At 39.0% G+C, this 22,154-nt stretch overlaps 1 protein-coding gene across 3 annotated transcripts in view; it reads right to left on the bottom strand.

Annotated features, from left to right (window-relative positions):
- Positions 1 to 513: 513 nt before the first annotated feature.
- Positions 514 to 22,154, bottom strand: part of IARS1 (isoleucyl-tRNA synthetase 1) — a 111,525-nt gene continuing 89,884 nt past the window's right edge. For all 3 annotated transcript variants that reach the window (XM_068420002.1, XM_068420003.1, XM_068420001.1), the window contains exons 27-35: positions 20,398 to 20,572; positions 19,780 to 19,887; positions 19,398 to 19,498; positions 17,185 to 17,361; positions 13,405 to 13,516; positions 12,102 to 12,227; positions 6,771 to 6,914; positions 5,648 to 5,800; positions 514 to 1,133 (exon numbers count right to left, since the gene is read on the bottom strand). In XM_068420002.1, coding sequence (XP_068276103.1) covers positions 1,051 to 1,133; positions 5,648 to 5,800; positions 6,771 to 6,914; positions 12,102 to 12,227; positions 13,405 to 13,516; positions 17,185 to 17,361; positions 19,398 to 19,498; positions 19,780 to 19,887; positions 20,398 to 20,572 — 1,179 coding nt within the window. In that variant the 3' untranslated portion in view covers positions 514 to 1,050. The remainder of the gene's footprint in view (positions 1,134 to 5,647; positions 5,801 to 6,770; positions 6,915 to 12,101; positions 12,228 to 13,404; positions 13,517 to 17,184; positions 17,362 to 19,397; positions 19,499 to 19,779; positions 19,888 to 20,397; positions 20,573 to 22,154) is intronic.

The raw sequence follows: 22,154 nt of genomic DNA, 5'->3' as shown, positions 1-22,154 counted from the left end.
CATAAAGGCACAGCAGCGAAGGCAGCTGCACACTTACACCTTCTCAAGTGCAGCAGCCTGTACAAGAGCAAGTTTCAACACCAATTAACAACACTATTGAAATGCAATGAAACTTGTGTGCTTAAGTTTCTAGTTTAAGTTAACTAGTCAGAAAACATCCTCCCACTGAAAAAAGGTGGCCTGTTATTTCACTTGCCTACAGATACACAAGTTAATCCTAAACCACTTGGCAAGTTATATTGACTATGATAAAAACTAAAAACCCAACACTAATTTCAATCTAAAACTGCTTTTAAATCTGAAACCAACGCGAACAACCCTCCCCAAAAACCCTAACCAAACAAAATCCCCCAGACCTGCCAGTATCACAATCCAAACTGTCACTGGCATGCAGTATGGGCATTTTCAGATTTCAGGTTTCTCTAGGTTTTCCTGATCTATACGGCGTGCTAAGTGTTATCTTCTTTAGAAAATGTAAGGAAGCAAAGGACTCTCAACTCAGGGAAACAAGAGTTTGGAGATGAAGCAAATTTATTGTTCCAAGTGTTGAAATTAGGGAGTATTTTAAATCAACAGCCACACGCTACATGAAAATCCATCTAGTATGAACGAACAAATCCAGGCAACCCTTAAATAAGTTTCAAAACTATTGTCACATGGTATGTCTCTCACAGAGCCTTGTAGGCAACCCATGGTTTAGAAAATCAAAGATGCCCTCTGCATAAAGGACAGGCAGAGAACAGCGTCGCTGAGGTACTAGTCCCATTTCTTTCAAGCAAATTACTGCATAGATATCTAAGGTTAAGGAGTTTGGACATTTTTCTGACCAGCTTTTACAGTATCATAAGGTAACAGAATGAAAATACATTGTATTTGAAACCAAAGAGCAGCATATTAGACATGCACTGGTAGAAAACATCCTGTGTGCAATCTGAGATGTTAAAAGTACCATGCACAACTTGGATGTTAATCTAAAAGCATACTAGTTTAATGTGACTTCATTTCTTGTGGAAAAAAGTCTACATGGTCTTATGAATAAGAACGGAATTCTCAACATTCAGCCGTGGTGGGTATAACATGAACATACACAGTCTTCATGTTCAAGTTCTTCATGGAGATGTCCTTCGTGATCTCTGAACCAAGAAAACGAGAGAAACAGAACACAGTTAATGCTCTTGCTTACAGGTAAAACTATGAACACTTTTTTTTTTTTCTTTATTTAGACAGTTCTGCTGGTTCTATCAAAATGGGACTAGGAGAGAAACAGCTCAGCTCAAAACTCCCTCCTGTTAAAGCACAGTGCATTAAAGGAAGGGTCACCACACGTCAGGATGGGCACTGCCAGAGCTGAAGATACTGTTCCAGGTTACAGAATACAATTCTTTGAAAGCCTATGTCAGGCCACAGCTGCCAGCTTCACATCCACACAGAGTAACATCTAGTTCAGAAAATTATCTTCTAGTGCAATGATATTAACAATACAACACAATGCACTGAAAACCAGAGTCCCTTATAAACATGACATAAGAATGACCATACTTATGGTCATCAGAGCAGATGATCCAGCTCCTCTAGTATCCCATCCCTGACAGAAGACAAAACGTGTGTGGAGGAGTATAAGTCCATGCATACATTAACTTGAGTTTTATACATAAAGCAAGGATTGTAGTAATACCTGCTGAAAAACTAATGTTACAATCTTGTCAAATATGCCTGAAGACTTTTATACCATACCAGATCAATTCCTTAAGCCTTTGGATAGCTATATGCATATAATTTGGAACAGTAATAGGATAAAGACTCACCAACAAACCTCTTTTAAGGATCTAGCACATTTCCAACAGGCTGATTCAGGGTTTATGATTATTTATGAAACACAGAGTAATCGCACTTTGTGGCTACAGAAAAAGCCACCTGCCAAGCTGGCAGGAACTGGAAATCCCTCACTATTCTTGCCACCTTACAGAGCATTTTCCCAGGCAGTTAGCTGCTTGCTGGCTCAATGCTTCCCAGCACCCGTCAGCTGTGGCAACTACCCCAAGAACAGAGCAGAACACTTTTCTTCCACAGCTGTACCTCCCAGTATTCCAAACAATCTGGATAACAAATACACCAGAGGTCTCTTTACTAAGAAACTTGAAAGTGGTAAGAAACTTTGAAGTGGTAACCACAAATAATCCACTGAAACCAAAGCAAAAGAATATCAGGGGGTTACGGTGTTGCTCTGCACACTAGAATCCCTATAGACAACCCAAGCAAATAAAAGATAATTTTAAATTCTGGCACCAGTGTTAGCACAAACGACAGATTAATAACATTCCGAATGGCCGGGTGTTTTTTCAGTAGAAACAATTTTGTAGTGCACTGCACTGTATCACAGGACTGATGGCTGATATTCACGCCGCTCCAACTTGGGCTCACCTCCAGCTGACAGCGACCAAGGCACTGTGTGCGTGGTGGGGGGAGGCAAGTCTGTGAAGTGCATCCATGGAGATAATGGAAAAGCAGTTCAGCTTTCAGTAACATGATGTCCAAGTGAAAACCGATGCTAGAAATGGCAGCAAGGAGTTTTCTTTCCATGTAACAGCATGCACGCTCCTTCTAACATTAAGGCCCCCATCTTTCTTCAAAAAATATGTCATTTTTAGACTGAGCAGATACAGTCTGCATCAAAGTTTAAAAGCCATCTATTAATTAAAGAATTAAGAAGCTCTTATGGATCATGATGGTACTGTTTTTAAGGAGTTCTCTTCCAGTGTAGTGCTCTGCTTTAAGCAGCTGAAAACCCATTTACAGAACTACAAGAGTGGAGATATAATCCAATTCAGCAATTAGGGCTTTATTCCCTCATTAACCTTCCTTCCCTCCCCATGCAAATGTTATATCAGCATGTAAAAAAGTGATTTGGGGCTGCAGAAGCAGCCAAACAAACTATGAACTTGGTGTCAGTGTTTTTTAAAATTATTTATTTTTAAAATCCTGAAAAATTAGGAACTACATGAAGCTACTATTGTCAACAGTATTTAAGACAATAATTACTAATAGAAATTGGAAGCGTGATTTATCAACAAACTGCCAGGACATCCTCCTTTCTGTGCCCATTCCTCCAAAGGAAAGCTTTGAAGTTAGCACATTAAAAAGTATTACCTTCATCCCAACCGTGTCTCTGAATCAGCTACCTGCAACTCGTGTTTCAGTCTCGTGAATAAGCAACGCTCCCCACTCTGACATTTATTTATAGAATGTTTTGCCAATATTCCAAATGGGGGGGAAAACCACATTTGCTTCTGGAAGGCCGGTAAGCTTTTATGCAATAAGCAGCAGATGCCCAACTGCCCATACCTGACAACAGGTATAAAAATAGTATTTTCAAAACTGATAGCTCATTTTCTTCCAAGTGATTTTTTTCTTTTCTTTTCTTTTTATAAAAACAGGCATCAACCTTCCAATTCATGACTTATTTTCAAACATTTCAAATGCTTAACAGCAAATAACACAGTTTTTATTTTTAGAATAAACCATAAAAAACACTACTCAAGAAAAGAGACTGAACTTTTTGTTCTGAAGGTAGGACCTTGAAATATACTGATAAAAAGATGAGCAGGAGATTACAAAGTTGCAACAATACACATAAACATTAATTGAACTAATGTTTTCCAGAGCATCAAAATATTTGTTTTATATGCAGCAGTTATTTATCATATAAAGAGATCTGAAGATAAAGTACGACCATTTCAGTGTTTATTCCATTAAAAATGTTATTAAAAGAGCTGCATGGTGAGAATTACATCTGAGAGAGCTGAAGCATAGCTATATGGCATAAGCATGTGTTAGCTACACAAATAAACCCCCAGGACACCAAGTTCTCTACATTCCGAGTCTAAAAAAGACCAAATCAGTTGTTTTAGCCTTTGAAGAGTTATCGAATCTGCATCTTTCACATCATCAGGAATTGTCACTTTATACACTTTATTTAGAGTTTAAATAGTTCTGGAGAATTCATACTACAAATCTGTTATAGCAATTTCCCTTTTAGGTAAAGGCATTTTAAAAGTCCTTACTTAAACTGAGACTTAAAGACTATACATTTTCCTGTTTTGCCAGTTAGTTCCCTCTTCAAAAGCTCCAAAGTTTTCTACAATAGTTATTTTCATATCTTTACTAAGTCATGTGCTGCTGTGAACCCTTTTGCCTGTGACAACGATAGAAACCAAAAAAGAAATAGGTATAACAGCAATTGCTCCTGAATGGCTAAACTCCTGGTCAGCGAGGTTTTGCACATAAATACATTTTTTGTTTATGCAAATGCAGTGTGGTTGATATACTTGGTTCTTACACCTTGTGCTGTTTCCAAACACTACAGTTTCCACTTCTCTCTGTTAACACCATTCAGCACGTTATTTTTAGCCTTAGCTCAAACTATCGCTAGAAAGTCTCATCAACATTTTATGTACAAAAATGGCTTTTGAATAAACACAGTTCAGGTCACATGAAATAAAAAACCCAACTAAAAATCCACAACAGAAGAACCCACACCTTCCTTGCTCTGATTCTATCCTACTGGAATCCCCGCAACCCAGGTGGATAACTAAGTGGCAGTTGTAGCCAGCTGCACTAGAGAGCTACGCTCCTTCTCCCCTCAGCAGCTGACAGGCACCTCCAGAGGAAACTCATCCCATCCTAAGCTGAGATACCCAGTTTAATCAAGATGGCTAACTGCTGGACAGGTAACCGAACAGGGGATAAGTTAAGGTTAAGCATCACGCATCCCTCCCAAACAGCGTGTAAATCATGGCACTAGGATAAACCAGAGACAGAATCCTTTGCACCGTTTCATTTGAAGAGCTGAATTTTCCTGAATGCACAGAAATACCTGGGGTTTTTTACCACGTCGTTTCCAATCCATTCTTCCTGTCAAATGAAGTCCCACGTCTTTCTCACATCCAACTTTGTAGCACTACAGGTGGCTACATCTTTAGTCTTAACTTTCTCATGAATCAGAGGTTTTTGTTTCTAAGCCTCACCACCTGTCTGTGGTTTTGGAAGATTCTTTAACATTTCAGATCTGTGACTACGTGATAAATCTTCCTACTTCCCAGGTATTCTGAATGAATCGCAGCTGCCGTACCCTACCAAGTCAGAGCTACTCGCACAACTCTAAAATAGATCTAATACTCTTTTCCACCCACTCCCATTCTCCAAAAGGAAGGAAAAAATTAGTATCTGCAACAATATGAATGTTACAGGAACAATTTGAACAAGTTCTTAAAATATTCACACTTTAGACTGACTTCTAGGAGGAGATTCACTCCCTCTGCTTAGTTGCAGCAGCATGCAACTACTGTTTACATTGCTGACTGACCTTTGTATTTCAAATGGAAGAAACGTTGACAGAACTTGTCTTGCCCATTTCATGAAGGGAATCCATTAGAGCTTTGAATTTCTAAACGTCTATGTGTGCTTAAAGGATTTTATTAAATAAATATTAAATAAATAGTGAATTACTGGAAAAAATTAGAAACCAATGTGTAAATAGTGTGCATTTAGTAATTAAACTAGATCTCAGGCTACATGAGCTGCTCCTCAACAAAAAAACCCAAAAACCTCCAAGTATCCTTGGACCAGCAAACCAAAAGTTTGTGCTTACCCTGAGTTTGCGCTTCATCCAGGAACAATTTTAGCCTCCTGCTTCTGAGCCCAAAAACTTTTGCCGTTTCATGTAGAAGACCTTGGTAGGTCAATCCATTCTGACCAACAGGGTTCTCCATGAGAAGAGTTCCCACTGTTCCCGTCTGACATTCTGAACAAGAGAAACAGTTGGATCATTATTGGTGAGGGATGGTATTACTTCATTTATCTTGGTAAATTGAAATTTAGGGTGTCTTCTTCCACTTCATCTCTATTTCTTCATAGTGCCGAGTAATGACCAATACCAACCTATTACAGGTATTCACTAAATAAGCTCATGAATTACTGAATCAGAAGTATAAGTGAGTACTAACAGCTTAACAAACAAAAGAAAACTTTGCTGAATTCTTTATGTGGGGCAACAGGATAACCTGGAGACTGGGAAACATGAAATATTTCAACAGGACACAAACCACTAACAACTAGAGAAGCTCACAAAGCACCTTCTGATGATCAAATCCCCAGTTAAAAACATATTTTTGGCCCAAGTATGTTCCCGGTAGCATCAATAAGATTCCACACGGACACAGTCCAGAAAGGACTCATAGCAGGGCGGAAATTAAGAGCGAGTTACTAACAACATAGCTTTTTCAGTGTGAGGTTTCAGAGTAGAAGTTACAAGATTAGCAGCTGTGGAACGGAATTACATGCACATATCTATACTCCAGATCAGGTTAATAATACAACTTGGCTTTTAAATAGCACTAAGAAACGTTTCACAGGCTGTTTACAATGTTTTGGTAAAGAGCTGGCTCCTCCTTCATTTTTGGCCAGTTTTAGACTCAGCCTTTTAAAATAGGCTGCACAGGTGAGCTGATGGTCAGAAATAGGGAAACGATGAAGGGCTCATGTTTAAGTGCTGTCCCTTATCTCAAACTAGCTCTCCTTTTTCTTTTCTGAAAAGTGGGAGAAAAGCTAAATATAAATATTATTAGAAAGCATATACTAGGAAAAAATAGAGAAAAATCACCACCTGCCAATGAGAATACACGTATTTATCTTCATCAGTAAGTGATGGTGTCCAAAACTTATACCTCCACAAGCTCAGCCTGTGCCTGAGGAGAGCTCAGTATCCTACATACCTTGTGGTTTTGCATTCATTAACTGCAAGTTGATATACTGGCAGAGCAGAGCATCAGGAGAGTTGATCAGAGCAGGTGCTGACCCTGTTGTCACATGGAGAGTCTTTCCGCTGAGGCTAAGCAAGTCAGTTTTGTTTATCAGTTCTGAAGAAGAAAAGGAAACCAGTCAGGCCATTACAGGGAAGCGGAGGTCCAGTTCTCACTCCAGCTGACAATGAGGCTTTCTAACTACCGATTCCACTGCAGAAGTGTTTCCCTCTTCACAAGTCCTTGCTCAAGAAAGAGCCTGTCTCTGTTTTGAAAACGGAGAATGTGCGGAAACATTTTGTTTTCTTAACAACACAGAGTACTTTGTCTGCTGTGGAAATTAGCCTCTACATACCACTTCTTATGCACATAAGTATACAACATGATTACTTACACAATAAAAAATAGTTAAATAACTTAAAACGAGCAAGAAATTATTCACTTAAGCCAACCATTTCTGCCTCATTAAAGTAAGACTTATGATCTTTGCCTCTACCCTGACTTCCCTGGCTCTAGCAGCACTGGATATGCGTTACTATGCAACATCAGGACATTGTCCTCATTAAACTCCAGATGACAATAAATGTACAATCAGTAGCTGGTTAGCTCATGAATAATGCCCTCTGCATTAATATTTGTGTTTAACGTCAACAGTAGCTGATGATTCAGCAGATGACTCCAGCCATGCATATTTAGAAAATGGGGGAAGATCAGACCCAAAATAGGACCCGTGTCTCAAAGGATTTTAGAAGTAATACCAGCACCCTGAAGGCACTCAGCTGAGAAGCTAATGAGGTTTCTGTAATACAAATGAAATACGTACGGCTGCATTCTGCACTACCTACATGAGCCGCTGCCTGTCACAGAGGTAAAAAAAGCTGCTGGTAGCCACAACACTGAAGATACAGAGAAAGAACATCACTCTCTGCTACAAAGCTTTTGCAGCTACAAAAGAACTCCAACGACCAATCCAGGAAGAATTAATAAATTTAATTTCTTGTAAGAATTGTGCACCGCCTGTACTTACAGAACAGGCACATCTGTCACCTCTTTCCAACAAGCTTTCGTTCCCTATCAGCCCTACTCACATGTCACGGAGCCTAAGCTTGACAAAGCTTATTTTCCATCAGCTCATCTGAATGCATTCCAAAGGGGCAGAAGTGGCACTCCTTTTTCCAAGGATGCTTGTAAACTTAAAAATGAAAAAAACCCAACCAAACAAAACCCAAACAAACCCCAAAACTAAAAACCAAACCAACAAAAAGAGGTGAAAAGTAATCACAGGTTACAAGGTCTCAAAATCTGGCCAACTGCCACAGAACATCAAAGCGCGATGCACTGTGGAAGGCTTATGAGACTGCCCTAAGGAAGGATGAAGGTTTCCCCATATCTACCTTCAGACTGCACCTAAACTTCTAAAATGCAATCTTATAAAAAATCAATTTTTATACATGTGTATATATATAAAGCTTTAAAGAAAAAGGCAAAACTTCATTGTTGCTTCTAAAATTCAGTTTTTAAGAATGAAGAGTTTACAGCGATGGTGGCCACCTGCCAGCTACCCAAACACTTCTTTGGTATGTTTGAGGTGCAGGCACGTGCTCAAGCACAGGAGGGGGCTTTGCTTTTGGTTTTACTTGTAGGAAAGCAAGAAAATAACTAAATTAACAAGTGGAGAGGAATTAACCAGATTTCATCCTATGGAAAGGGCGTCAGCAGCAGGTTTTTCCTAGTGTAACCCCAAAGCAACATTGCCTGCCATTTCCATACAATGATAGGTCACGGGTAGGAGACAGCACTAGTGAGCAGGGCGCTTCACAGAGCACGAAACGCACGGCTCAGGGAACTTGGAGTTTGACATTACCCAGTTGCCGGGATCTGTGCAGATCTGTGCAGGGCAACAGGGCGTGAGCCACAGGAATGGTGATGTGCGTATTTAACAAACGGAGCATTTTGCATTACAGGACTGCCGACATTTCACAAGGAAGAGCTCATGTGCAGTGCTGTCAATAGCGTCAGTTCATAGAACCCTCTAATAAGAGCAAGAAAAAAAGCGGATCACTTTTTCATATATAATGATACACTTGAAAACAAGCGGGTATTACAAGTGCTTATCAATATTAAAATCACTTTTAAAGTCAGTTCTTCCTGCAGTTGAGATTTAAGTGGTAATACTCTCCTAAGGTACCTTACAGCCTCATGCCTTTTTAAAAATTAAAGATTAAAAAAATCTTTTGTACTCTTGTTCAGAAAACAGTGCTAAGAATAGAATTTTAAAAAACTTTGCCATCTAAAAATCATGAAGATGAAATAAGACATGGACTAAGAAGTTCGTAGGGGGATTTTTACCTCACCTTCCTTCCCCTCCCTTTTTTAAGCCTGACATGATTTACAGCTTCATTTATCTCCCATAAAGAAAAACTTTTTATTTTTTTTAAATAGGTCTTTTTCAATATGGGCTACTGCCAGGAAAGCCGAGTGCAACTCAAAAAACATTCCCAATAAGAAGTTTAGAAAGTTTCCAGCTTCTCAGCAATCTAGAGCAAAAAGAAAGTCACAGACAACTGTTTTTACCATCTGACTGGAACGCAGCCTCTTTCCTTTAAATGACTTTTTTTTTTTAATGTAAAAAAGAGACAAATTCTATTCTCAGTTTCTGAAGATCAGTACAAATCACAGAGCCTTGCTCAGTGCTTTTGTAGTTATTCAAAATACATCGCTTCTCTGTTGGGGAGGAAACATTTATCCCATTATTTCAATGCTGCACTGAAAAACAGGGACACAAGATATTTTAGCCTGCCTTAAGACAAGAACTGCCTGATTTTGTGCCATTACACAATGCTAAGTAAATCTTCATTACAATTAGAAAACAAGATAATAAATTACTGCAAGTAAAGAGGACAGCCCTAAAAACCACAGGAAGGAAAATAAGGAGCCAGAAATATGGTCTTACTGGGTCACAATTTCATTAACGCACATGGGAACAATTCAGCAACAATTTGTTCAGAGTGCGCGACCTCTCTTTAAAATTCCTCTCAGATGGAGCGGCTGATACCACCCCCTGCCCTGCCTAACAAGACCCTGGAATCACCATTAGGCCTCACCTAACGGGACCCAGCATCACCATTAGGCCTCACCCAGCATTACCCATGCACAGGTTGGGCAGATAAAGCAAAGGGACTGCATCTGAACCAAACATCAGGCATTTTGGTTCTGTTCTCTAACATCTTTAAGAGTTATTTTCTTCGTAGATGCCTTCAACCCTGAGTCCTCAGGGAGCCGTATTCTTCTGCTGATCAATACTTATTCGAGATCTCTGCCAAACTGCAACAAAAGTGAAATTGATAATCTCATCTTTCCAAGGGAATTTTCACATTGATCATAAGCAGGCAGGGAAAAAACCTGCTCTGCCCCGACCACTTACAAAGAGTGAAAGCGTAAAACCAGCACGCCAAGATGGAAAGTCCCAAAATGACACTTACACAGCAAAAGCAACATGGACAGGAACGAAATAAAGCCTTTGTTACTACTGCAGAAAAGAACCTTTGAGGCAGAGGGAAGGTTTAGATTTTCTTTACCACTTCCTTTAGGAATTCAGCATTAGTAGATTAATGCTGCATCCTTTTGTCCTGTTAGTGGCAGAAAACAAACCAAATAAGGAGTCAAACTGCTTATAATCTGACTGAGATGAGAGTTTCCAAGCTCTTCTTGGCCTTTTGCAGGTCATCTCTCAGTAACTGTACTGAATGAATTGTAATAATTGTACTGTAATGAATTGTACTAGTACCTACTCACCGCTGCAGGCATATACTACACTGCTATGAAGTATGTCACTAATATTTGGAAAATGATTTCAAGGAAAACTATTCCCTCCTTCAAAACATAACTGAAACTTGAGGAAGATACTGAAGGATCCAGAATTTCCTGTAAATCGTCTGTAACTGAAAGCAGAGAATAATCATTTTGCACGATAGAACTATTCAGTTCAGCTGAGCACAACCTGGAAAGAGGTTTTCTCACAGTAAGGCAAGTGTATTACATCCAATATGAAAAACCCCAAAACATTCTTCTAGAAATACTTTCAGGAAAAGACAAGTAAGAAAACTAAAGATCGAGATGGTAACAATGACAGTACAGGCTCAAGTAAGACTATTCCCCTTCCGAGGTCACAGGTAGACAGGAACTGGTGATCCTTAGCAGTCCTATGGGCACCCCAAAACAGCCTTTCAAAACAGCCAATTAAAGTATCTCCCTCTTAGATGTTGCTGCAGTAATATTTCTATGAAAACACACTAGCAAAAGTTTCTGTAGCCATCCAATTACCATTTTTGTGGTATTTTATCATTTCTGTGTCACTCAGTTTAGACCATATGAATGGTGTGGAAACAGACAAAGTTTGAACTTCAAGATGTGCCTGTAAGTAACCCGAAGAACATACGAAGAGCTTACTATTACTGTTCCAACATCTTTAAAGTCTTATCACGGCATGGCCACTACAAGTACTCTACTTCTATGCATTCACTGTAGTGTTTGGTTACTAGTGTAATCGTGTTCTCAGTGTGCTGATTTTTCAGTTGTAACTTTTCCTGATGTATTGAAACATTATAGGTAATGTAATGACAAAACAGCACCTTCATCTCAGGGCAGAGAATGCCAGTTTGCTGGCAGGGTCTCACAGTCACTAACCATAACAGCTTTCATAGTGTTTTTTCTTCTGTTTCAGCTATATTATCTTTGTAACGAACAAAACTCTGATATAGCCTGTAACTCTGTATAATCCATAGACAGTGTTTTACATTCTCATGCCTTAACAGAGGCCAAGTTCAAGTGGCAAAACTATTCCATAGATTTTTCTAAAAAGAAGAAATGCCGAGATCCTCAAGTTTCTCTAGGGTGAAAAAGCAACATTTTTTTCCCTCTACAGACAGCAGTTTGCATTCAATTTAAATTCTCACTCTGCCTACTGAGGCATTAGGGAAAGAAAAAGCATGCAAAAGCGGATGGCAGCTTGCCATCAATGTAAAGCATTGCCTGGACCCAATGGAAACGCTTTCTGAAATACATCAGATTTTGTCCTGATGAGAACTGCAATGGAAATAAGATAACAGAAGAGATGGGCATCATTTAGCAGCAGCTTTTGGCAACATTTTGATGTGACTATAAACAGAGTCTCATAAGCTAAAATAGAATATTTCCTTATGCATTTTCTTGTCAATTTTGTATATATATAGAAAAATTATACAGTAAATAACTCCTAGATGCTGCTAGAAAGACTTTCAATTCTCCTTGTCATAGTCCATTTACCTGTTTTTCCATTAAAGACTGTCAGTTTTGAATTTTTAAGACCAAAAATGCAGGAGACAACATCCACAAGTCCAGTGAAGTTCAAGGTATTATCTCCTTTCGGGTTTTCCAGCAGCAACACACCATCTAAAACCAAAATTAAGAAATTAAAATGCAGTTTGGAAGCAACATGCCAATTTCAATGGCTTTTTCTAATTACTTCCAGGGAGTTTCTAAGCTAAGTTCAAACTGGCAACACTGCATCTTCCAGAAGTTTTTTTTAGTAAGAAAGGGAAAGAGGAAAGACAACAGGGAAACTGACTGAAGTGTACTTCAGATTTAGAGTATGGAAGTTATATTTGTTTTTATTAGCAAAGCAGTCACATTTTTATGTCACTGAATTATAATCCAGTTTTATATTGATTAAAATCTGACAGACTGTGTGACCTCCAGGACGTTCACCAGCTTATGTAGTTACGTTCATTATTATTCAGTAAGTAGCTTTGTAACCATGTTAAACACGGCAGACAAACTGTAAACAGATGTAGGAAAAAAACTGCAGAGAGTGCATTTAGTTTTCTCCCTTTTTAATATATTAACTCAACCTTGTAATACTTCTAACAATATCACTGTACTCATCTTTTGATTATCCAAGGCACAGTCATTATATTCTCTACTTTAAGTATTCTTTTCAGCTCCGTACTTAACACCTAAGTTTTTCAAAACTGGTGTCTCCTCCACAGAAAGGCATCGCCTACATTTTCAAGAATTAAGAATTTTTAAGGTACCCACTCTACACGTGGGTGAACGTACACACACAAATATAGAGTGTGTACGCCTCCATATAGACTTTCACATACAAACCCTTCTGCAGAACAGAAACGGTTCATGTGCATACCTGCATATTTCCTTCAGGGCCACACCAGAAGGCATGATGGACAGTATGTGGTTTTCTGAGAAGAATTTCTTCTCAGAAAGGGTCATTAGACATTGGAAGGGGCTGCCCAGGGAGGTGGTGGAGTCACCATCTCTGGAGGGGTTTAAGAAAAGACTGGACATGGCACTTAGTGCCATGGTCTAGTTGACAGGGTGGTGTCAGGGCAATGGTTGGACTCGATGATCCCAGAGGTCTCTTCCAACCTGAGTGATTCTGTGTTTCTGTTTTGCTTTTAAACAGCTTATTTTCAGGAAGTATTTAAAGCTTCTATTGGAAGGGAGTTTGCACCATCTTTCAAACACATTAGTGGCTCCAACACTCATCACACTGTTTTCCAAGCAATCTGTTAACACCCCCACTGACAAATCAAACCCGGTACAGTCCTACCTTGCTCTGTCCCATTAGCGCAAACTTTGAGGTTGACGTAGGCACAGGCTGGACCAACACAGTGACACAAACCACCTCTGACAAGTGTAATTTCTAGCTCTGATCCCTTCAGCTGAAGAAAGAGGATATTAATATTACTTGAATATTGTTTTATTAAACAAACAATAAAATATTTTCCTTAAATAAACATTAAGATTTTGTCTTATTATACTAAACATGACTCACAATAAAATAGCAACTTTTGCCACATCTGCCTTCAGAGTGCTTCAACTATTAATTTATCTTTAATATATGTTAAAGACATAGCAGTATTTAACACATAAGGAAAACAGAGTGGAATAAACAGCCTGATTTTCACAAGTGATGAGCAGTGATGACAGTCTTCCAAAATATAATCCAGAAGTGAATACACTGAAGAGAGAAGGACTCTTCTGGGGTAATTCAGAGTATCTCAAGACAGGACCCTGCTCTCACTCGCTGTCTGGAGAAGCCCCATTTGTCTCCCAGGGGCTACTGAGAACAGCCTGGGGTAGTAGCTGCCTTGATGTCCAGTCAGCCTTTGTGAATATCTCCCATTAGCAATTGGTGAACCAATTAAAACTTCAAACACCCCAACAAGAAATGGAACAAGTATCTTCCTTTGCAAATGGGAGACAAGATGAAGAGACTTGAGAAGCTGTAGCTATACTACAGAAACAGACTTATTTTGTAGTGGCCTCAAACCACAGCTTTAAGACTGTGCTTTTCCAAGCATGGGTCTCTTCCTGACCTAACTGCAGGTTGGAATGACTCCTACACTTACATGAATTTTCATAGGAACCACACTCTAAAAGATCTCGTAATTAAAATTTGTAATTAAACAAGTGTCATAGAGAAATCACTCTGATGAACAACTGATCCTAAGTGGCCATTTCAGCCAAACTTTTTATAAATTTTGAGACTGTCTTTAGAAAAGTCGCAGTCCAAAGGGTGGACAGACTTGGAAGTGCCACTCCTTGCTGAGCTCCTATTGCAAACTAGGGAGAGACACTTACAGAGCAGCAAATCTCATCTCATCTCATGTTTACCAAATTCTACCAGCAATTAAAAATCCATTTTTCAAGTAGCTGCTTTTCCTTCCCAGTATTTTCTGAGCAACTGCTGATTTTTTTGTTGTTGTCTCTCAGAGGAAATCTGAGGAGTTCATAGTTAAGGCCTTGTATCAAAAACTGATCCAGGATAATGTCACTGAAATACCGATCCTGAATGTAACCAAAATACTTGTAGAAAAGACAGACTGCATTTCATTTTTTGTTCCAGTCTTCACATATATTCAACACCGTGCAGACTTCTGCTATTCCTTTTAATAACTTCCAGAAATTTGGTGCAATGATCCTGTCACAGTTGACTTAACATATGAACTCACATGTGGAATTACACGCTTTGTTCTTTTAACGTGCATTATAATGGAAAGTGTGTAATGGTCACTGTAAAGCATTTCCCATGTCAATGCTGCTTATCGACCCCCACCAACAGAAGGCAGTTGATGCGTAATTCAATTTGAATTCATATCTTCATAGCCTTTACGCCTGAGACTGCTAGTACAAAATGCAATGCAGTTATGACTAATGAAGACAACTAACCACAGCCATGTCTGATGCACCAAGCTACAACTTCACTGCACACAGCTGCAGCTATCCTTAACTCTCCGCAAAGGGGCCAAACTTCTCCACTGAGAGGATTTCTATAGAAGGGCTTTTTCATTTCAGAGATTTTTATTCACTGCTCTTAATGTGACAAGCTAATTGCAGCAGAACACAGAGTACCGAGTCAAACATCTGCCCTAAGCAATCCATCTCCACATCCCAGGGAGTGCGACTTTTAAGGAAGACTTTACAGTTGCGTTCAAATCTCAGTCATCTGTTTCTCTCTGCAGCCTCTATTTTAAAGCCTAAGTACATGACTAAAAATTCAGAGGCACAGCAAGTCTGCAAGCACAGTAACCATCTAAATGTGCAGAAGGCAACCCACGCGGCAAAGAGCGCAGATTAACTCCATGGGGGGGTACTTTGTAGTGACTGAGACTCCTTAAAGTAAACTAATAACAAACAACTCTGCATTTACTTACAAGGTTTTTCTTTGCCTCCATTTACCGTATGAAAATGTACAGCCTCAGTACACAGAACTTGCAATAACTCCCTGCTAATGTTTTTGTCTGAAAAAAACCTCCACGCCGAAGATTTTGAGCTGACAGGTAGGCACTCTCAGCCCTACGACCATTACAAGATGATTACATTTCTATAAACTTAGTCATCAGTTGCAACAGCCACACAGAACTGTCATATATGGTATTATTTCAGCTATAATTTTTTACGTTTTTGCAGCCTGAAATCTGGCCTTTGTGCAAACGCATAGCCACAAACCTCCTCTCTCTGGTTTGCATACTAGCTCATCATTTCCAAAACTGAACGGATGTCTGGTTTTGCTGACATCCAGACAACAGCTATCAGTTGTATCCATAATAACCAGCACCTTCTGTCAGGGCAAGATTTCATCATTATGTAGACAACGTTATTTAAAACTTATCCAATAGACTCATCTTTCAGCTTTCCACAAGGGTTTTCTTCACTAGACTCTGCCAAATTAAGATACAGAAAACAGAAAAATAATAGGGGGCGGGGGGGGAACCACACTTGCAGAGGCATGAAAGCTTTCACAGAAAGACCCAGTGACCAACATCAAAGCTCCTGTACTAGGCAATTTCAGAGGCAGGCAGACAAGTGTTTCCCAGCACTATACATTTCTTCCCAGCTGCTTTTACATTCTAATTCAGATTTGATGTTGACTAACATCAAACTGTCCATCAGCAGTATCTCAATCAAATAAGTACTTAGAAGAAATAGTAAAATATTTTCACCGATTTCTCAACCACTCCATTCTCCCCTTTTACATAGTGTTTTTCCCCTATGTTTGTCACTAGTTTTGAAAAAGGCCGGAACTTTGTTTCAAATCTGTACACCTTTAGAAGTGTAATTAGTAAGTATAAAACATTTCCTTTGCACATACAGTTATTAAGATGGTTAAAATATATATATATTGATATATCGTAAGTTTGATATATCATAAGTTCTTGTCTTTCTGGGCTAGCATGACATTTAGATTGAAGAATATTTCAACCACAATTCCACTAGGAATGCCTTTTGAATATAGTAATTTTGAATAAAACCATGGCAAAAGTATTCTCAAAACACGTCAGAAGAAACAGTCAAAGAAAACAAAGGAAATAGTTCAAACCTGCTGCTGAAAGAATAAGCCAATCAGCAAAACTGCACTGTTAAAAGAGACTGAACTTCAGCAAGACGGGGGAGAAAAAACAAGCATCCTCAAACATTAATAACTGAAGCTGGTCTTAAGCCAAAAGGCAAAATATAGCCTCAGAGAAGAACATTTCTAATACAAAAGCATATTAACTTAAAGAAATCAGAGCAGCAATATTTTTGCTGTCTAAACAATGCACTAATCAAGTACAAATAACTGTGTGTTAAGCTTACACAAACAACTACCCAAGATATTTATTTTGGTACCCAAGCAGCTTCATTTTCAAAAATACTACACATACAAAGCCCAACCGTTTCCTTTTTTAACCCAAAAAGACTAATATGGAAATTTATAAATATGACACAATATCCACTATATCTCACAAATAAATACTGACACACAATTTTTCTGTAAATAAAGCACTTTGTTCAGTTAAAAGCAGATAACAAAATGAACGAAGCCGTCAATGCTTTTCCTTCTTACTTGGGTTGTTTCCTGGATGAGAACTTCTTTCGAGGTAGGCACCGGGTAAGGCTTCAGGGCAGCCTTTATTGTTGCAAAAATGAAATCCATATGTTCCTTAATAACAGTATCCAGGTAGTCACCTTCTGGATGTGATCTATAGTACACTGTAATCTCATCTGTAGGAACCAGATTGCGCTGTAGGATACACCAAATAGACTGTTAATGGCAGCAAGATAACTTTCACGTATATCAACTAAAAGAAGGATACTTGTTAAGCTAAAAGAAAAAAATACCTTAGAAAGAGGTTTACCAGACATTTGTTAACAATAAAACAATACTTTTGTCAGAAGGGCAAGAAAGAGGCTTGAAACATGGTGAGATTTACTTCAAAAGGTAACAACCAAAAAGCACACCTTACTCCGTCTCACTTTCAAATTCCTTTACGAACTCGCCCCCGTTAGTGAGAGAAAGCCTACTGAATTTATTAAACAGCTTTTCTTGATAGGCGAGAATTTCAACAGCATTTACACATCCTGTCAGCCTGAAATTAAACCCTCAGCTCTTTGTTGAACTTGCTCAATCAGTGACATTTTCTTAACACCCCAACAGTCTCCACGACATGTTGGTATTGTTTTGGAGGGTGGTGACCAGGTTTTTAAGTTTTCACACTAGTTCTGTCACATCTCACACACTAACATATATTTCAGAAAAAGAACAATTAATCTGAATGGTATGCTTATTAATGCTGAATTGCAGCAAAAGTCTGCTTCAGGAAGAAAATAGTTTCAAGGAAAAAAAAAAATCACAGCACTAAGAAAACTTTATTTCTAAAATGTGCTAAAAATAAGGACTGCCCTAATGCCATCCCAGCAATAGTTACTGGGGATCCAGAATCTGTTTGGGTTTTTTATTACACGTACACTTTCGTAACAGGAGTGGGAATGAAGGAATGACAGAATGAATGCACATTAGCATCATGTTAATTATTAGGCAGGAGTAAGTATTTTGATATTCATTTAAGTGGGAAGAAATTATGACCTTATGTCATTACAGAAGTAAATTTATATCTTCTTTAACTTATGAGAGAGTTTTCTTTTCATGGCCACATTCCTTCCTGGTTTTATTTTATATATAAACAAACTATACAGATTTATATCTGTATATATATATAAAAATAACTACTTTGGTACAAATTTGTTATTTTTCATGTACGCTTATACTGAAGATTCGGGCAGTCTTAACTGTACAGATCTCTTTTCCCAAAAACATGTCCCATGAAAGTTTTATCTATGCATCATTTAGAGCTCTTGCAAGGTTTCTTCAGGCATAAGTCCAAAAAAGATATAAATTCTAGCACGTTGCCGCCAAGTTAGTCGAGCAGGAAAAACCCTACATATATCATAGAACAACACGCTCCACGTTTGCGATGTGTATGTGCATGAGGGCATGGGGGATTGTTTTGTTTTGTGGCTTTTTTTTAAACCTGCAGGTTCTGAAACCTTTAGAATTCTTTGTACCAAGTTAAATATTACTTATGTCCTCTCCAGATTAAAGGCTGTTTAAACTTGTTGTCACCTCCAGAGTGACCATGCTTTCTCAGCACAAAATGGAGATGGTGAGGGTGGACGTTACACTGAGTGAGGAAGTTACATTGGTTCAAAATGCTTTAACATAAAGGTCAGAGAGCATCATGTATGTATGATGAGAGCAATTTAGAGCGGAATCGTTAATGTCGGTACACCAATCGGTGCCAGAAATGCCTCCTGCAGTTTGCTAAGGCACGAGTTGCTTTCTTTTAGCAGCCCGAGGCTCAGAGGTCTCAGCTCGCACCAGCCCAGCCATCGGGACTGGAACCGAGATGGAACAGAACGTAATACTCGGCAGGAGGCAGGCAGGCCCGAGAGCTGCTTAACCAGGGCTGCCTGCTTCAGCATAGCAGCTGAAGATAGAAAACAAGAGGGGCTCAGCAAAATAAATAAATAAATTAGTAAATTCACTTTGGATGATGTATAGCAAGCTCATTCTTCAACTCCAGCTACTTAGTCACATGGAAATTAGAAATTAAACTAATGATTTGTAATCATTTATGCCCAATCAAGAAAGCTACATATTAGGAATAAATGATACAGGGCTTCATGTATAATTAAAAAGGTCAGTTTCTGCTGCATATTGCCCAAAGATTGCTTAAAACTAAATTAAAAAGGTCTTGTTCCAAACCATTGCTTCCTAACCTTTTTGCGAAGCTTCTGGATGCGATTAATCACTTCCCGGGCAACTCCTTCATCCACCATGGACTGGTCTGGGGTAACATCTAGCAGAACTAAAACCTGAGGTAACGCACAGAAAACAGTTGAATAGGTGACAAACTTGAAACAAGCTACTGTTAACTCACTCAGCAGCTCAGGTACATTTTTCTAGAACTCCTCACTTACAAAATGCCATGTTGAAGAGAGTACTTGGACGTCTCCAAAATTCAGAAGACAGGCTCCTGGAATTTGTTGAACTGCCTGAACAAACAAAGCCACCCCAGCTTTCACCTCACCATTTTCATATTACTTCTAGAGTAACTCTTCCCTTAATAAAAAAAAAATAAAATAAAATAAAATACCTGAGCATCAGAATGTGCCTCAAACTGGGCAGATCCTCCTGCAACCTGATCAAAGGTATACATGAGACGAAGATCTTCCCCATGGAGTTCATGTCCTTCTACAACAATATTGCCTGCAGAATTGGCAGATGAAGAGCAGCTCTCACAATCAGAGTGAAAAAACAATTTCTTAATTCAAAAAGCATTAGCCAAGTATCAGACTTCAAATACACGAAATGCAGTATATTTGGGACCCAGTTAAACAGCAGCTAAGCACCAGTAAGAACCACTGAACTATCCCACATTCCAATTCTTCATACAAGCACTTCTACAGGCAGCAGAACTCACTCACTGCAGTCACTTCAGCAACTGTTTGTGTGCCATTTGAATAAAACTTATAAATAACCCGTATACTCAACTAAACCAAAATTTACATTCAAGCAGTTAATTAACAGATATAGTTGGAAAATTCACACCCATTTATAAATCTGGAATCTAAGCAATGCTTTTAGAATGAAAACTATTGCACATGCACTGAGTTCTAATGTGATTCAGTCCTACAGAACAGCTCACTCTCTACTTATTTTGGATCTTCTTTTTTTGATCAACATTGCCATCGTTTAGTGGTTTGTACCACCACCTACCTGTCTCCTGGAATTCCTCCAGCTGCTCACTCTTCAGCTCTTTGATTGCAGCCATGACAAGCTTAAATGCACCTTTCAAACGCTTCCCAAGCACCATGTGATCGGGTTCTGCTCTCAACCGGACTCCGTATTTCTCTTTATTAGTAGATAATGTCACTTGACGTACATTAAGTTCCTACATAAATACACCAACAGAAAAAAAATGAAGCTAAAGAACAGCCATCTCCGACAACTGTGGAAAGGGTACAAAACCAGGGGCCGCAGTACTAGGGCAGTCCTAAGTCTCAAGCTGCAATTTTTTATATGGTTGTCTCTATGAACCAAGTAACTTGCCAACACTGCAAAAGCAAATAAACCCAACCAATACTGAAACTATCCTTCAGCGGGTGATCTTATCCTCCTCTTCAGCCTTTAGGCAGACATTTCTCTGGTATTAATAGATGCCAGTCCGCTCAACTCAAATCAGATCCCTATTCAACAGCCTTTTTTACTTTACTGTTACAACTGCCTGCAGAGATAAAACTATTACTTTTGTGTGCGATGGCATTAGAAAATGGCCTGGCAAAATTCAGGGAGAAAAATTTTGCTGAAAGAGTCCTTTCAGTATGCATTTGGCCAGAAAACTACAACCAACAATTTTATGTTTTAGGTTGTGCAAATGCTACTGCCTCATTTTGTCTCCTTATCTGTTTATTCCAGGTCCTTACTGTACCAAAAACCACCTTGCTCAGAAAAACATCATCTATGCTCTGCAGTACAAGAACTCTGAAGATCAGTGTGCAGGGGCAGCCAAAAAAGCTTATAAAACTTGCCTGACCTTCAGGAGGGGCCCCAGACCAAGGATGTTATTTTGCCACTACAGAAACTTGAGTGTGCCCATGTTCTGTAAGTAATGCATATAGTTTTTGTCCTATCTGAAGGGGAATATAGTGGTGTTGTAGAAAGTTTTACACAACAACTGATAAAGAGGACAGCGTTGCTACTATATGAGGAAAGACCAAGGCTAGAACTCTTTGGAGAGAAGAAAGCTGAAAGGAGATACAATTGAGGTTTAAAAAATTACGAAAGAGATGGGTAAGGAATGTAAAACTGTTATTCACCAAATCCACAAACAAGCCTTCAAGTAAGGGAATGTGCAGTGGAAATAGTAGGAGATTGGTTTAAAACAGATAAACAAGTAGCTAACCCTTGGAACTTAATGCCACCAGAGGAGGTAAGCAGGAGTGTACCACCAAGTTCAAAAAGGAGTTGAGCTCGTACAGTAGGCACGTGAAAAGATGTTAAAGGGAAGAGGCAGGCACGTGCCCCTGAACATCTTTAATAAAATAGCTGCATATGGCTGACTAGGGCAGAGTCTACTGCAAGAAGTGGCCAGATGCTCGTGCTTTCTCTAAACGGACTCTACCATTGCAGGAGAGAGCACAATGTGCTAGATGAGCCATGAGTCTAAACCACTACGTCATTTCTTATGTTCTTAATTACAAATATTTTCCTCATCACATAAGCACATTAAAAACCACCATTAAAAAGACCTCAAACCTTTATTCCACACCCTGACTGTCATACAATGCCAAATCTGAAAATACACAGCAAACCTCTCTGCTCTACCCTTAACTCTGTCCAACAAACAAATGCATTACACACTTCATTAACGACACCACAAAATAATGTCTTTGTATACCTCCCGTAAATAAGAGCACTGTTTCCCAGTGTTATTTTGTGTCTTCAAGACAGTCTGGTTTTTCACTGTTTTGTAA

This window comes from Nyctibius grandis, chromosome 29 (assembly GCF_013368605.1).
Source record: "Nyctibius grandis isolate bNycGra1 chromosome 29, bNycGra1.pri, whole genome shotgun sequence".
NCBI classification, from domain to species: Eukaryota; Metazoa; Chordata; class Aves; order Nyctibiiformes; family Nyctibiidae; genus Nyctibius; species Nyctibius grandis.
The sequence above is the reverse complement of the archived record's forward strand: the minus strand, read 5'-3'. Positions and strand labels throughout refer to the sequence as shown.